The 18,245-nt window shown below is 40.1% G+C and overlaps 1 protein-coding gene across 9 annotated transcripts in view; it reads right to left on the bottom strand.

Moving 5' to 3' along the window:
- eml1 (EMAP like 1) overlaps nucleotides 1-18,245 on the bottom strand; it is a 231,638-nt gene that overhangs the window by 36,007 nt on the left and 177,386 nt on the right. For all 9 annotated transcript variants that reach the window (XR_011887510.1, XM_072270357.1, XM_072270332.1 and 6 more), the window contains 9 exons: nucleotides 16,310-16,439; nucleotides 11,191-11,340; nucleotides 10,557-10,626; nucleotides 10,160-10,270; nucleotides 9,969-10,064; nucleotides 7,861-7,995; nucleotides 7,435-7,534; nucleotides 4,198-4,352; nucleotides 2,054-2,179 (listed from right to left, as the gene is read on the bottom strand). Coding sequence is in view for 8 of the 9 variants with exons in the window: in XM_072270357.1 (XP_072126458.1) it covers nucleotides 2,054-2,179; nucleotides 4,198-4,352; nucleotides 7,435-7,534; nucleotides 7,861-7,995; nucleotides 9,969-10,064; nucleotides 10,160-10,270; nucleotides 10,557-10,626; nucleotides 11,191-11,340; nucleotides 16,310-16,439 (1,073 nt within the window). In the remaining variant the exon portion in view is untranslated. The remainder of the gene's footprint in view (nucleotides 1-2,053; nucleotides 2,180-4,197; nucleotides 4,353-7,434; nucleotides 7,535-7,860; nucleotides 7,996-9,968; nucleotides 10,065-10,159; nucleotides 10,271-10,556; nucleotides 10,627-11,190; nucleotides 11,341-16,309; nucleotides 16,440-18,245) is intronic.

Genomic DNA, 18,245 nt, shown 5'->3' with positions numbered 1-18,245 from the left:
TCTCCTTCCAACTTACTTTGGCCAGCTCCTCTCTCATTCCACTGTAATTTCCTTTACTCCACCAAAATACTGCTACATCAGACTTTAATTTTTCCCTATCAAATTTCAAATTGAACTCAATCATATTGTGATCACTGTCTCCTAAGAGTTCCTTTAACCTAAGCTCTGTAATTGCTTCCGGTTCATTGTGTAACACCCAATCCGTTATAGCTGATACCCTAGTAGGCTCAACAACAAGCTGCTCTAAAAAGCCATCTCATAGGCATTCAACAAACTCACTCTCTTGAGATCCATTACCGACCCAATTTTTCCAATCTACCTGCGTGTTAAAATCTCCCATGACTATCATAACATTGCCCTTTTGATATGCCTTTTCTATTTCCTGTTATATTCTGTAGTCCACATCCCAGCTACTGTTGGGGGGGCCTGCCATCAGTCCTTTTACCTCTGCAGTTGCTTAACTCAACCCACAAGGATTCAACATCTTCCAATCGTACGGCACACCTTTCTAAAGATTTGATTCCGTTCTTTACCAGCAGAGTCATGCTACCCCCTCCGTCCACCTTCCTATCCCTCTGATACAATACGTAATCTTGGACATTCAGCTCCCAACTACAACCATCCTTCAGCCATGACTCAGTAACGGCCACAACATCATACCCGACAATCTGTAAAAGTGGAACAAGATCATCCACCTTATTTCTTATTGAGATATAATACTTTGAGTACTGTATTTGCAACCCTTTTTGATTCTGCAACCCTAATGCACTGATACTCACCCTGCTGGCTGCAATTTTGTCCTGTCATCTGACTGCCCTTCCTAACAGTCTGACTGCACATTACCTTTGCTTTTTCACCACCTGTCCTATCCTGAGTCCCTTCACTCTGGTCCCCACCCCCCTGCCAAATGGAAGGATGAAGGGAGACCTTATTAAAAGTCAAAGTCATAACAAGGCACATGACAGGGTTGATGCTGAGATGTTTCCACGAGTGGGAGAATCTTGAATGAGGGGTCACGGGTACAAGATCAGAGAAGAGCATTTAAAACACAGGCACATAACTATTCCTTCTGGCAAAGAATGGTGACTATCTGGAAATTTCTGCCTCAAAGGTTGTGAAGTATTGATCACCAGAGGTATTTGAGGAATTAAGTACATTTTTGAAGAAATGGAAGTTAAGGCTTTGGTGAACTGGCACAAAAGGGGAGTTGAGGCCTGGGGCAAATCAGCCAGAATCATATTGAAGAGGCCAGGTGAATAACCCCTGCTCCTGTTTTCTGTGAATTTGTCTGTATTGAGCTATTGAACTAAGTGTTGCTTACCAGACTCTATATAGTTATATTATTATTTCCCCATTTCTAAACTTCAACTCCTTTGAAATGAAGACCAACGTGCCATTTTCCTTCGAGATGATGATTTTTCAAAACCTTATACTTTGTGATACTGAATTTTTATCTAGTTGAAAAGTTTATTTCAGGCTGGTTATTGGATATTAATAACAGAATTACTTATGGCTAAGAAGTTCATATTTCCTTCTGTTATAAAGAGACTTTCTGAACAGGATCCCAGCAGGTGGAGAACCCACGCAAAGAAGCAATGATTCTTCACCCCTGTCTACCGTTGACTGCTGTCTAATGTGTTCGAATATCATTGGTTATAAGAAGGCTCATTGGCCACTATGTATAAAGAACAATAAATGAAAAAGCTGCCTCTCCAACAGCAGGGAAGAGTTCAACAACATCAATTGAAATTCAGATTTCTGCTCATTAGCTATCCAGTTGTAAACCATAGTCAGGATGATTCACAGAAAAGGAAAGCCAACCTGCTCAGGATCTTTCTAAAGAAGACAGATAAATATCTCAAGTCTAAAAGGCCACTTTGACATTGGTGAGTTCCACATGAGCAATTTACAATGGGGATTAATCAGACCCTGTGATGGTAACGTTTGTGTTGTAGCTAGATTTGTGATAATGATTTATTGTAAGTCACTCTTTCATCAATTCAAGGATATGGCAGAGATAAACTGTGACTATTTGGAGGGCATCTGCTCCTACCTGGGTGATGGGGTGAAAGTCTCCAGATAAAGTGCCTTGTAAGATGAAATTCCTTGTTGTGCCAATCAGTAACACTTCTCCCCTTCCTTCAGTTACTGTCCTGACTGGACCAAACTGCTCAGGAACCTGTATCAAAGAGTGAATAATAATACTGTAGGTGTAGTCTGGCAAAATGATGTTCGTAGTACAAGGCCATAAGGTTATGAAATCACATGTAAAGATGTACAGTTGGCAGAGTACCAACATAAAGTTAATGGTTATGGTTAGGTTTTGGATTGTTGCTGGCACTAGGAGGAGATTCCATAACAGAATTGTGCATTGTTTGTTGTCAGCAAGAGTTTGCCCACATTTACTTCACATTGGACGGGAAGAAAATTTTGCTTAATCCAGGCCCATTCCGTTCTTAACTTATTTCCATTTCATAATATATACAAGAGGTACGTTAAAGAAATCTGAGGGAATAAAATGAGAAATTATATTCTGTTCTTCCTATAGCAGTTCAACTTGAGCTTGAATTTTCAGAATAAATAATCCAATGCAATTTACAAACGGATGTGGTTGTAACTGACTCCAGATGATAATTCATTCACATCGCTGCAAGGGAGATGAACTGGAAGGAGGAAGCATTGTAGTCTAACCAAATAGGATTTAATTCTCAATTGTTTCCATGGCTTTACAAACCGCTACCTCTACCTGTTGTTTCCAGCAACTGATCTGGATGATGGTGCCTAGTGTCATGTAGACAAACATTTTAAATTTTACTGTATTTATCTGGGAGCATGGGAATGTTTCCGTGTTGCAAGTACAAGGAAAAGTACTTCCAAATCAAAGTTGGCTTGTAAAACACTGGCCTGGGTTCACAAGAGCAATGTAATGATTTTAGAAGCTATTGAACAGGCAGTCTGACTAAATCAGTAGAATGATTGCTCACTTTATTTTTGCCATATTGTACCTGCCTTTATAATTAATAGATCAAATACTATTAACAGATCCCTCTTATTAGTGAATGAGCTTCAAATATAGAATATGTAAGTGAGAACATAAACATGAGTTGGAATTTGATTTATTTTTCTGTCAGAACTATGATGTTTTCAGAGTTAATATTAGTTATTATAGTATGTATTTGCAATTACAGGCAATCATTGCAAAAGTTTCGAATGGCTTGATACACAGAGTGGCTTCACAATGATTACTGTGCACATCCAACCTTAACACTAACACTTCATACTTTCTTCAATATTTTGAACACTGTTTACTTATTATCAATCCGGTAGTCCTGAAGAGAAGAACAGGAGGCGATGGGATGGGGAACGAGACATATAGGAGAAAAATAGATTTTGAAAAATTAGCGCTTTTTAGTCTATCTTTCAAATTGGGCCATTTCTCTCACTGTTCTAAAAGCCATGTGAAATTTTATTTGCATAAATTTGGTAGCTGATTTGTGCATCCACTGCACAACTTTTCTGAAGTGTTGCACATCTTGGGTTTATTTATTCAGAGAACAGCCCTTGCGGCCCAGTGAGGTGCACCACCCAGCAACCCACCTATTTTACACAGGCCTAATCACAGGACAACTTACAATGACCAATTCCTCTATTAACCGGTTCATCTTTAGAATCTGGGAGTAAACCAGAGGATCCGAGAAAATCAATGTGCTCACGGGAAAGATATTGAAACTTTCTACAGACAGCCCTGAAACTGAACTTCAATCACACAACACCCCAAGCTGTAACAGTGTTGAACTAACCACTATGCTACTGTGGCACCGTTCGACATTCCCATAGTATTCTTTGCTTGAAACATCAGGATGCCTAATATCAAGATATAAGACTGGCGTTTCCCTTTCCTCTCCGTAATATTACCTAGCTGACATCAAACGAGATACCCACACTCTGTAGTGATGTCTTTAGTCGCAGGTTAACACATTTTTCTGATGTTCTGTATCTTAAATTTTAATCGTCAGGAAAATTTAATATTAAGTTATCAGGACAACCCCAAAGATTACCAATACAAGTTCAGAACTGCTGTTGGGAGTATATTCAAGATTTACTGGCGAACTAAAGGAAATGCAAAAACAAAGTAAAAAATGTCATGGTGATCTGCACAAACTGGAAATGATAGCATTTCTGGCCCAGAAATCTCACCTCAGTTTCTTGTATCTTCTGGTAGTTACGGTCCCAAGAGATCAGTTTTCGGTCTTTACCCCCACCAGATACGAGAGTGCCGTCACGCAGCATGCAAAGTGCAAATATACCGCCTTCATGTGCCCCCTGAACAGCATAGCTAATGCGGTTGGTACCTAAGGCAAATTATCACAACGTAAATTCACTTATCAAACAGATCCACTTTAACATAATGGAATGTTAATATTTTTTTCAGTCACTGCTTGGAGAGAGATCAGATAAATGGCATCAGTTTCAATAAAATTTGACAACTTTTAATCTCAATATATTTTATTTTAAGCAAAACAATAATTTCTTTGAACTTGTCAGTGTGGGACTTTATTTGGCTTCTGTGACTTTCCCATGATTTGGAGAAGATTGTAAATTCCAGGCTGAAAGTTGTGTTTTTCTATTTCTAGTACAGCAAGTTAAAAAAAAACAATACTGGATTTTCAACTATAGTAGAAAATTGTGTTAAGGAAATGTGAGTTCATGTATTTCAGGACCTCTAATGGGGGCAGGACTTAAACCATGAGGCATAGAAAACTACAGCAAAGTGTTCATAAATAGGATTACAGTAATATAGATGGGTACTTCTTCTGGCTGGCATGGACATGATGGGCTGAAAGGCCTGTTTCTGTGCTGTAAGACCGTACACTTATAAGAATTCCCAACAAGCACTTTCACAACAAAGAATTCCATACACAGTGCATTGCAAGAACAAGATAGAAATGTGATGACTGGTAGAATAGAAACAGTTTCACCTTTTAGTGCAACAACACGATCAACTTGTACTAACAAAACAATGAGCAGTATTATTTGCTAGAGATATAACTTATATGCACCATGGAATTTCCAAAGTACAGAAACAACCTCCAGGGTTATGTGCTCGGCCAGATGCTGCTCATGCTGCTGACTCATGACTGCACAGCCAGATCCATCTCAAACACAATCATCAGGTTCGTTGATGATACAACAGTGGTTGGCCACATCAGCAACAGTGATGAGTCAGCATACAGAGAGGAGGTAGAGAGGCTTGTCAAATGGTGTGAGACAACAACCTGAGTTTCCACATGGACAAAAGAGATGATTGTGGACTTCAGGAAGGTGCAGATCAAACACTCTCCATTACACATCAATGGCTCTAGTGGAAGAGTCTTGGACCAGAGGACACAGCCTCAGAATAGAGGGGAGTCCTTTTAGAATGGAGATGAGGAGGAATATCTTTAGCCAGAGATTGGTGAATCTGTGGAATTCATTGCCACAGGCAGCTGTGGAGGCCAAGTCTTTATGTATATTTAAGGCAGAGGTTGATAGATTCTTGATTAGTCAGGGCATGAGGGATAAGGGGAGAAGGCAGGACACTGGCGTTTAGAGGAGAAATGGATTGGTGTGATGAAATAGTGGAGCAGACTAAATGGGCCTAATTCTGCTCCTATATCTTATGGTCTTATGGCTCTGCCATGGAGAGTGAATAAACCAAATTTCCCTGGTGTGCATATAACAGACGATCTAACCTGGATCCACAACACCTCCTCACTAGTCAATAAGCCACATCAGTATCTACAATTTCTGAGGAGAGTGAGGTGTGCAAGGCTCCCCACCCCCTTTCTCGCAACTTTCTACAGGAGCACCATCGATAGTGTCCTGTCTGGCTGCGTCACTGTACGGTGCAGAAACCGCAAAGCATCAGACCACAAGACCCTACAGATGGCTGTGAGGATCACCGGGCTCTACCTGCCCCCTGTTTGTGACATTTACTAGGAGTGTTTCAGACAAAGGCCCAAAGCATTTTTTGAAGATACCAACCACCCATCCCATAATCTCTTGGTTCCACTACTGTCAGGAAGGAGGTATAGAAGCATCATGTCCAGGACTGGCAGACAGGGTAACAGCTTCTTCCCTCTGGCTTTGAGACTTATGAAGACCCTACCACTGCCAAGGACTTGTCATTAGGACAGTGAGCTGTTTACTGTACTATTCAAATGTGCTATACACTACATGCATTTTAAATTATATTTTATTAACATTTATGGTGATAAGCGTGAAGTGGTTCATTTTGGTAGGTCAAATATGATGGCAGAATATAGTATTAATGGTAAGACTCTTGGCAGTGTGGAGGATCAGAGGGATCTTGGGGTCCGAGTCCATAGGACACTCAAAGCAGCTGTGCAGGTTGATGGCTAAGAAGGCATACGGTGTATTGGACTTCATTAATCGTGGAATTGAATTTAGGAGCCAAGAGGTAATGTTGCAGCTATATAGGACCCTGGTCAGACCCCACTTGGAGTACTATGCTCAGTTCTGGTCACCTCGCTGCAGGAAGGATGTGGAAGCCATAGAAAGGGTGCAGATGAGATTTACAAGGATGTTGCCTGGATTGGGGAGCATGCTTATGAGAATAGGTTGAGTGAACTTGGCCTTTTCTCCTTGGAGAGACGGAGGATGAGAGGTGACCTGGTAGAGGTGTATAAGACGATGAGAGGCATTGATCGTGTGGATAGTCAGAGGCTTTTTCCCAGGCCTGAAATGATTGCCACAAGAGGACACAGGTTTAAGGTGCCGGGGGGTAGGTACAGAGGTGATGTCAGGGGTAAGTTTTTTAACTCAGAGAGTGGTGAGTGCGTGGAATGGGCTGCCGGCAATGGTGGTGGAGTTGGACACGATAGGGTCTTTTAAGAGACTTTTGGATAGGTACATGGAGCTTAGAAAAATAGAGGGCTATGGGTAACCCTAGTAATTTCTAAGGTAGGGACATGTTCGGCACAACTTTGTGGGCCGAAGGGCCTGTATTGTGCTGTAGGTTTTCTATGTTTCTATATTTTGTTTTATATGCTGTGTGTGATATATGTATGTTTTCCAGAGAAACATCATTTCATTTGGTTGTTATATATATACTGTCAGATGACAATAAACTTGAACTTGAAATTAAGTTGGTGATAATGAGTTATCCCTGTTGGGCAACATCAATTGAATGGAAGACTATGCTATAAATTTTGAAGTGCAATCACAAGGTTATTTGCTGGAGGTAGGCCACTGTCTAATGACTCATTTCAATTTATATATTCAGAGATTGTATTTTTATTCATAAGCATTGTTATTTCATGGTAATTTGCACATGAATTAGTTAACGGAATTGAATACATGTCACTAGCACTTAGGCAAACAGGAGAAATGGAACTAAAAGTGACTAAAAAACAAACTTCAATCCATTCTCACCTTTTCCCCAGACTAGAATATTTCCACTGGAATCCCCGGTTATTGCGTCACCATTTTCAGCAAAGGTCGCACACAGAACAAACTTTGGTTTCTCATGTTTCTAAGAAGAAGCAGATACATTGGATAACCACATTTAGAACAGTACATACCACAGTAAGAACGAACATCCAGAATATTGTGTCTAGCTGGGATGAAAAATGTAATCAGGGCACTTTTTGAGAACCTAACACTCTCACGCTGCCATTTCACAGTGTGTTATTGAAATACTGGAGGTACAATAGGAATTGTCTAAACACATGGCCAGTTTGCATTTTTGGAAAAGCATCTTAATTTTTGCTGACCTGTTCTTACTGATCAGTAAGAGTCAAGTTGTTTTACTTGACAGTCTTATGCTCTTTAATTTTTTTTTAAGAAATGTAAACTTACCTCGAACAGCCCTTGTTTCTTTGCAAAAGAGCCTCCTTCCAGTGTCCAAAAGTAAATGTGGGATTTCCCACAAGTTACGATGATGTTAGTCTCTGTGGGATGGAAATCTGCTGCAAAGATGGGCTCATTTGAACACTGTCAGAGATACAAACAACATAACCAAAAATTGTTGATTGATGACCATTAATTGTACAAAACATGAAGTTCAAAGTAAAATTTATTATCAGAGTATATATGTGTTACCACATACAACCTTGAGATTCTTTTTCTGCGGGCATACTTAGCAAATCTATAGAACAGTAACTGTAAACATCAGCAACTGTTAACTGTAAACAAACTGTGCAAATGCAGACGTAAATAAATAGCTATAAATAGCGAGCATGAAATAACAATGTAAAGGATCCCTTAAATGAGTGTAGCTATCCCCTTTTGTCCAAGAGCCTGATTGTTGAGCTGTAGTAACTGTCCTTGGACCTGGTGGTGTGAGTGAGGCACCTGTAGCTCCTACCTGATGACAGCAGTGAGAAAAGAGCATTGCCTGGGTGGTGAGGAGCTTTGATGATGGATGCTGCTGTTCTACGGCAATGTTTTATGTAGATGTGCTCAATGGTTGAGAGGGTTTTACCCGTGATGAATTGGGCCAAATCCACTACCTTTTGTAGGATTTTCTGCTCAAGGGCGTTGGTGTTCCCAAACCAGCCTGTAATGCGGCCGCGTGAAGTTCACGTCAGAGAAATATTTCTTTGCCTTACACCTGCTTGAACTCACGGTTGGTTCACCTAGTTATTAAGTTGTGATTAAAGCCACCCAGACTATTTTCTATTCTCCTTTTAGGAGAGCTACTCTCAGGCATATGTCATGCCATACACAGAGGACACTGCATTAGGTGTCACAAGAAACTGGATGCCGTAATCTGGAGCACATAACAAAATGCTCGAGGAACTCAGTGGGCTGATCAGCATCTGTGGAGGCACAGGGAGAGTGAGCATTTTGGTCAAAACCTTGCATCATTCAGGGAAATTCAGGATGTGCACTCAATTACAGGAAAAATGACAACTTACTATTATACTTTCCCACAAGAAGCATCCTTTAATTAGAGGAACATAGCTTTAAACCAATAGCATAAAGGACAACAGCTGTGGGGCATAGGAATAGTAGAAATTGACTTAATAGTTTATTTTGTAGCTTCGGAGCTGGGAAAGTAATCCATTTTTGCAATGCAGTTATTTAACAACCAATATTTCACATTAAGCCCATTCCTAATATCTTTGTAACATTTTCTCAACAAAAATTGTAACAATATACAGTAACATAGTCCAGAAATGAAAACAAGTTTGTGGATATCCATGCAAGTGAACAGACATATTCGGCAAATGTTTGCCCACAGTACGTCCTTCAATTAAATATCTGATTTCGAGGAACTAGGAGAAAGTCAGTCAACATGGCAAGCTGCTCAGGAACTGGGATGTGGAACACATTGGTAAATATTTGAATCAAATGATGTTAGTTTGGTTATAACAATATTGTTGGTAAAGCCGGCATTTGTTACCCACCCAGTATTGTCCCTGAACAGAGCTAAGCTATTTCACAGTTAACTTCATTGATATCAGTCTGGACTCACATTTTGGGCAAATTAGGCAAGTCTGGCAGATTTCTGCTTCCTAAAGACATCAATGAACTAAAAGGGTTTTGTGATATTCCAATAGGTCTATAGTATTACAAAACACAGATAGCTATTTTCATTTTTTTAAAATTCCAGATTATTAATTGAAGTTAAATACCAGTGCAACCGATGTGAAATTGAATTCAGGGCTTTGAGTTCCACTAGCGCGCCCAACATTGTCTCTGTTATCTCCTATTTTCACATGCAGTTGTGTAGGTAAACTTATCTGTGTTACAGTCTGGCCTGAACTATCCCTCACCTACACACACTGGTACGGACACCCTGTCCTTCCCTTCCCTTACTCTCCTTGTAGACACAACACAAGATTAGGTGGAACAGATTAGAATGAAGAAAGAAACTATGATTGTTGGCAATTATCATGAATTTAAGTGGAATCACTGCAATGTGACTTTAATGTAGAACCAAAAATATAATTTAAAAATACCTTAATATCACCTAGTCTTTCTACTTTTTGCCAATCCCACACTGAAAGGACGTGGTCATTGGAATCATCCACCACACACAAAGTAGACCCTCCATTCTGAAAGAGATATATTGTAAGCACAGAGGTACAACAGACATAAGTAGAATGTTAAAAGAAAGAACTTTCTTTGGCCAATAAATTCATGCACTTACTGATTTTGAGAAGGCAATACAGCTTACTGACCGATCAAAGAAGCCAGTTCCAATTATGTGTAGTGTATTCAAACTCACAGAATCCCAGATCCGAACATGAGGAGCAGCTTGCTGTGTATATAGAGCAGAGGCAGATTCATTTCACTTCAGTCCAGTCCATATCAAAGCCTCGTCAAATGGCTCAGCAATCTTTACTTTTTTTAAATTGCCGTAAGGCCATTGTATTATTTCAGTTAAAGTGATCTTAAAAATTTATTAAATGTGCAGACATACTTTTGACTGTTGGAAAATTCTATTATTAAAACACCTGCCAGAGTAAATAAGATGTATTGCATATATTCATTTTCTATGTCACTTAATATTAGGTGTTGCTTGGATGAATAAAAATACCACACACATTTCCATCCTTGGTTATCCCTGCGACCTGACCAGTTGCTATGGTGATCCTGTCAGGGTGGACTGCAAGGCTGTGAAAAGGTAAACATCTGTCAGCTGTAGCATGAAAACCAAAACATAGCTTCAAGTTATCTATAACTAGATTTATTAACAACTGTTATTACATTAATCTCATTGAAGACCCTGACAGTATTTTGGCATCAGTAATATTTGATGGTTCTTTTGAAGAACTAAATAAACACATAGGAACAAACAGATAGGTTGGCCTGCAAATGAATGGAAATAGTTCTTTGAAAAATGTATATGTGTTTTATCGGCAGGCAAATGTTGTTTTAATTTCCCAGCATCAGCTACCCTGCAAATCATGCTCTCACGCTATGATAGATAATCAGACTTGAAGCAAACCGAACAAAAAGCCAGTCTGACAGTAAAAAGGGTCTGAGAAAGGATTCCTGAGCCAAATATGAACTGGTTACTCTTTTCATGGAGGCCGTTTCTCCGGATGATTTCTTCCAGCATTCTTTGGTTCCATTTCTGATTTCAACCGGCACTATTTTATTTGTGAAAAAGGTTCAATTTTGGCAGAAATAATCAGTAGATGGGACATATTTCACTTCATTTTTCCCAAAACTTACCACTTGACATCGTCATTATGGCCAGTGTAGTGTCTCTGAAGCTGTTCCTCCACATTGTACAGTACAACGACAGATGCAATGAAATATACAATCTCTCCTGTTGGTAGAAGGTACAGGTTGCACCGGCAATCTCGGCCTCGATAGCCATAACTAACAAACTCATTAAAGATGTTAACTTCAGTAAGAGGTGGAACTTTACACAGGCTAGAGCAAACTTTTTGAAGTTGAATTTTTCAAATTCAAATTTTTGTTCTGAGGCAATCGACTCCAAAGGCTAAGGACACAAAGCTGTTACAGGATGTATAGGTTACAAAATCTTCAGTACCTAGGCAAGAATGTGCACTAAAAAAAACACTATTAAAAGCACACCAGTAGATGGAAAACTGGTGGAAATGAGCAATCATAGATTTTATTTCTCTATATACCTTCCCTTAAAATAATGCAACTATTTAATCATTCGGTTATCAATGAGGTGAACCAGAATAACCTACAATACAGCACTGACTACCTCCATGTAATGCACTTGGAAGGATTTTGGGTGACTTATTTATAATTTTATTTTATAAAGTATGCTGTCAGCCTAATAGAGAAAACAGCACCATCAAGTTATAAACTGCTACATTATTTTGCTGTAAGCATCATGATGTTGTGGATTTTAGCGTTCAGGAACACAAATACTATTTCTACTGCAAGGATCTTTGGGCTTAACTCGTAGTAGTTGGGTTGCATAAAATGTAGCTGCCAAATAATCCCAAAAATGTGGGCCATCTGCTATACAGCTCAGGAAAAGAAAAACATATATATATAACTAACAACCTTGGAAACATACTCTGACAATTAACTTGAAAGGAATAAGAAAAATGACGAGAGACAGATGTTCTTATTTGTAAACCCACATGAAGTGCTAGAGAAACTCAGTGGGTCAGGCAACACAGGATTCTGCCTGGTCGGCTGAGTTCTTCCAGTATTTTGCAAGCTGCTCCAGATTTCCAACACCTGCAGCCTTTCCTGTTCTTATTTGTAAGTTGCCAGATGTCCTCTGTGGACAAGATACTGAAAGCTACCATACAGCAATCACTAGCAATTAGGAAGGAAAACAGTATGAAGATCTGTATAGCAAGGGGATTCGAGTACAAGAAGGAAGATCTGATGAGACCACACCCAATTTTGTTCTCCCTACACAAGGACATATTTGCTACAGAGAAAATGTAACAATGAAAACAGAGATGGACATACTGTCCTATAAGAACACTTTGTATATGTTTTCTTGGGTTTCGAAGAGCTAAATGTCAGTTACTGAAACAGACAGAACTTTAAGGAGGCTTGACTGTGTAAGATGTAGAGATGATCTGTCAGGGTCTTCACTACGTCGGTGAAAGCTGACATAGATTGGGTGTTGGGTCTTGGCCTGAAACGTCGACTGTACCTCTTCTTACAGATGCTGCTTGGCCTGCTGCGTTCACCAGCAACTTTGATGTGTGTTGATAGATTGGGTGTTACTTCATTGACCACCTTCACTCTGTCTGCCGCAAAAGGCAGAATCTCCCGGGGATATCCATTTCAGCTCAACTTCCCATTCTCGTGACATGGTTGTCTTTGGCCTCCTCTACTGCCACGATGTGGCTACACTCAGGTTGAAGGAGCAATACCTTATATTCCCCTCCGGTAGCCTCCAATCTGATGGCATGAATATGGATTTCTCCAATTTCCAGTAATTTCTCCATCAATCCCCCTCCCCTCTTTTACCATTCCCATTCTTGTTCCCCTCTCACCCTTTCTCTTCTCCTCCTCTGCCAAATCACCTCCCTCTGGTGTCTCTCCTCCTTCCCCTTCTTCCATGGTCCACTATCCTCTCCTATCAGGTTCCTTCTTCTTCTACCACCTTTAATCTCTTCCACCTATAATCACACAACTTCTTCTGTCATCCGCGCGCCCTCCCCCACCTCTCCACCAACCCACCTTCTCACCTCCTCACTTGGTTTCACCTATCACCAGACAACTGATTCTCCTTCCTCTACCTTCCCCCTCCCCCTCCCCACCACCTTCTTATTCTGGCTTTGCCCCCCCCCTCCCCATTCCTAATCCTCACGAAGGTCTCAGGCCTAAATGTTGGGTGTTTATTCTCCTCCATAAATGCTGGCCGACTTGCTGAATTCCTCCTGCATTTGGTGTGTGGTCTTCAAGATTTCCAGCAACTGTGGAGGAGTCTCTTGTGTTCTAAATAACTTACTATTTGGAAGCTGCATTAAATTATTATATTCCGTTACATGGACGCACAGTAAAAGGGCAGTGTCTAGAACCTCTGAAATGAAAGTGCCAAGTGCCCCCCCACAAGACATTATAACGTTGCCACCCTCTAGCTGGTAGAACACCAAACTCTGGTACAATGCACACAGACTGAAAGTTCAGTATGATAATGTCCACTAAAATATGAAGAGCTGACTTTTCCAGGATGGCAATAAAGCATGTAAAATCAGCGAAATATCATTTCACAGATTATAGAGACAGGGAGCAGTACAATACAGAAGCAAGCCCTTCAACCCAATGAGCCTATGCTGAGCACAGTATCCACCCAGCCAGTCCAAACTTCCTGCATTTGGTCCATGGGAAAAAGGCTGAACATGCACCTTATTTATGCCTCTCATCAATTTCAGCATTTATAAAAGGTCGTCCTTTTGATTCTAAAATTCCTTTAGAAGGGATTTATTCCTTCTAAATTCCAAGGAATAAGTACCTAGTCTGGCCAACCTCTAGACCTGGCAGCACCTTTCATAAATCTTTCGGCACTGTTTCTAGTTTAACCACATCCCTCCTATAACAGGGTAATCAAAACTGTATGGTATCAGTTTGAATATTATACACCATTTGGACTTAGAATATAGAACAGGCCCTTTTCCCCACCATGTCTGTGCTGACCATAAAGCTAATCTAAATTAATCTCATCTACATACACATGGTCTGCATCCCTCTACTCCTTCCTGTTCACATGTCTGTCTAAATTCATTGCTATTGTAGTTACTTCTATCACTTCCCCTGGCTGCATGTTCCAGACATCTAACACTTTATGTGTTAAAAAATCTTGCCTTGCAAAAGATCCTGCTGAAGAGTCTCGGCCTGAAACTTCGACTGTCCTCTTTTCCATAAATGCTGCCTGGCCTGATGCCTTGCAAATCTCCTTTGAACTTGCCTTCCCCACCGTAAATCTATGTCCTCTAATAATTCACATTACCATCTTGGGGGAAAAAAAGAGTCGATCTATGCATCGCATAATTTTATACACTTGTTCATGTCCGTCCTCACCTCCCCTAAGTCTCAAAGCTCCAAAGAAAGCAAAGATAATTAAACTATTTGATTCAACTTTGAGTGTGAGATATCATTTTATAACTCTCATAGTCTCAGTGTACAACATATTTATTTGGTGTGCTCTCGGAACACTGTGAATCCTTGGTTTATTTTTGCTATTATAGGAACAATAACATCTAAAGCAGTGAGACAGGAAGATTCGTGTGGGGTGTAGTAGATGGTGGAAGCATGCACCTCTTATTTATTCAGAGATCACTACCTTACTGCGGGTCACGACTTACTGGAACCCAATAGATTTCTCAGGTTGAAGATCATTTGGATCAGACTGTAAATTCTCATTCATTTAGTCCAACAAAAATTCACAAGTTATGAATAGTTAAAGTGATTTTGCTTTCATGTTAAACTTGTATGGCATCACTGCCAATACTGGTAGCCCATCTCTCATTTGCGAGCCCGGAATTAGATTGAGGGACAATGATGGAATGTTGATACATTTTCAAGCCAGGATGGTCCATGACTTGAGGAGGAAAGCTGCAGTTTCACCATGCGCACACTGTCATTGACCTTTTACACATGGATAGTATTGTCATGGGGTAAAAAGGTTGGTGATTTGCCGCTGAGAACCTGGAGGATAGTACACACTGAAGCCACACAGCAGCGGAAAGAATGAATGAGTAAATGTTTAGGGTGGTGACTGCCAATCAAGCAAGGGGTTCCCTACCACCTCCTTATCACAGTGTTCCCTATCACCATATCAAAGTGTTCCCTGTGTTCCCTACCACCACCTTATCACAGTGTTCCCTGTGTTCCCTAACACCATATCACAGTGTTCCGTGTTCCCTACCACCTCCTTATCATAGTGTTCCCTGTGTTCCCTAACACCATATCAAAGTGTTCCCTGTGTTCCCTACCACCACCTTATCACAGTGTTCCCTGTGTTCCCTAACACCACCTTATCACAGTGTTCCCTGTGTTCCCTAACACCATATCACAGTGTTCCCTGTGTTCCCTACCACCACCTTATCACAGTGTTCCCTGTGTTCCCTAACACCATATCAAAGTGTTCCCTGTGTTCCCTACCACCACCTTATCACAGTGTTCCCTGTGTTCCCTATCACCATATCAGTGTTCCCTGTGTTCCCTATCACCATATCCCAGTGTTCTCTGTGTTCTCTATCACATCACAGTGTTCCCTGTGTTCCCTATGATCTCTATCACATCTCAGTGTTCCCTGTGATCTCTATCATCATATCAGTGTTCCCTGTGTTCTCTATCACCATATCACAGTGTTCCCTGTGATCTCTATCACATCTCACAGTGTTCCCCGTGATCTCTATCACCATATCAGTGTTCCCTGTGTTCTTTAGCACCTTATCACAGTGTTCCCTGTGATCTCTATCACCATCTGATCAAAGTGTTACCTGTGTACTTCCATTCCTCTCCTTTCTTTGCAACTTAAAATAAGCTTGATTCTAACTTTGAAAACCAAAAAACTGCAACATGCTGGAAATCTGAAGCATATCAAAAGATGTTTTGAAACTCAGTAGGTCAGACAACATCTGTGGAAGGAGTTAATGTTTCAGTTGAAAGACTCCCTGTGAGACTTGAAGCATTAACTCTGTTTTTCTCTCTACAGATCCTGCCTTACATGCTGAGAGCTTCAGCAGTTTCTATGAAAGTCCCTTCACTCATTTCTCTACCAGTTAAGCATTGCTTTTCAACTGCTGTTTCTACACCTTTGGTGCGGCTTCTGGCGACGTGAAAATGTTAGCACATAATGGTGGTGAAATAAATGGAGGCTACAGACGAAGGATACACCCAGTCCAACTTCAGCTTTTTGGTCGGAAGTTCAGCTTTATCTTCCAGGCTGTAGGTCTCCTTAATCTCCTGGGGCATATACATGGTGACAGGGCGCCCACGTAGGAACATTTTTACGTAGCCTTCCTCTAAAAGAAAAAGACAGAATATAGCAATTGTTCCTCTTTATTTAGAATCACTTAAATACTATAAAATGAAATAAATTAATAGGCATTTAGAGACAGAATGAAAGTGAAGTACAGTCAACACCAAAATTTGGTTTAGCGTAGTAACTTTATTATGTGAAAAGTTTCATACAGTTTCATTACATGCAATGAGTAGTGTTCATGTTGAAACAATGAAGCAGAATTTTTCAAAGATGCAGCAACTTGTGACAACATTCCGTCTGACCAAAATTACATCAGTGACTCAACATGCTATTTAATAGATATTAAACATACAAAACAAAGAACTCAATGCAGAAAGCAGGAGATGGCAAAAGACAGCATGATAGAGGAAAACACAACGTACAGAAAAAGACGGAACAAAATAAAAACAAACAGACATGTTCCTTACAGCTCATCAAATACTTGATTGTAAAAGGTAAGAAATTAAAAACAAATCTGAAAGTATTGGCTCGGGGTTTTAAGTGGGCTGATCACACTTGGAGACCTCGACATGACAGTCGGGCTGTTGAGATTCTGACTTGGACTTTTAGAAAGTGGTAGGGTCAGAGAGGGTGACTTGTGAGTTCCAAGCTTCCCAGTAACTTTAACTGAGGTGGTTCCATATTCTTGAACAGTTGGTTCCTGGTTCAATAGAAGACCAAGGAGTTCAGCACTGCTTTCGGGAGAGGCAATCAGTTTTGGAGTCTGACCCAGAAACACCTGCACTGAAACTACATGGAGTTGTCATAGATGCCGAGTATATGGGAGAGCAGAAGCAATAAAATGATTATCGATGACTTTAATGTTTAACATTGTTAGTGAAGAATAAACTAGTATTTTAACAACAGATTGTTTCACAGTTTTCAACTCTTAAAATACTGGCTTCAGTCTTAAAATATACTGATTAAGGATTTACAGTCTGAAACCTGAAATTATCTACCTCTCCCTTTTAAAGAGAGACATTGTATCCCAGACAGTTTTCTCATCCAGATAGCCCATATTTAATAGTCACAAATGCTGCACAGCTTGGCATTAAACTTTGATCATTTTTGTCCTAATGATCTTCTCATAATTGAGAAAACATTGAAATGAAACTTGTGGTTGGAAGACAAGAATACTGAATGGACAATGAAAGTGGCAAAACAGTCTTTGAACCATCTCAGGGACTTCCGAGATGATTCTATGAAGTCACTTTGCATGATAAGATAAAACATGTGAAGGCAAATGGACAATGTACTTACATTCTTCCACTGTCCTGAACTGCATCACTCTGCTTTATGCTATCGCTCAAAGTAACTTACCCTCTAATTCGATAGTTAAAAACAGAGACTAGTTTAGACACCACAACACCCAGGTAACACTTGCTAGGTTTGTCTATACCACAGACGCCATCTGATCTGCTAGGCGTTTCTTATTTTTAAGATTTCCAGCATCTGCAGTTCTTTTGATTTTTATAGATTCATCTTTTGCTCACTGCTTTGAAGAGTCTATGCTCATGAAAAAAATAACTACATGTTTTAACTAGAAGCATTTACGTTTGTACTATGTTTTATCTACAAACATTCATGTTTGACTGAGAGATTTGTTTCTGATGAAGCTTGGATCCACTACAAAAATTTTGTTAGTAAAAATTAGTACATTTTGGCAAACTTTCATGCGGATATTACAAAATGATGAGATCTTATTCTTCAAACACCAGTGAATTATTGTAGCAAATTTGAAAAGCAGCAGCACTACTTTACATGTGACCTAGCTCTCTGCACCTCAATCACATGACTCAAAAAGCCA

Source organism: Mobula birostris, chromosome 1 (genome assembly GCF_030028105.1).
Source record: "Mobula birostris isolate sMobBir1 chromosome 1, sMobBir1.hap1, whole genome shotgun sequence".
In the NCBI taxonomy this organism is placed as follows: domain Eukaryota; kingdom Metazoa; phylum Chordata; class Chondrichthyes; order Myliobatiformes; family Myliobatidae; genus Mobula; species Mobula birostris.
The sequence above is the reverse complement of the archived record's forward strand: the minus strand, read 5'-3'. Positions and strand labels throughout refer to the sequence as shown.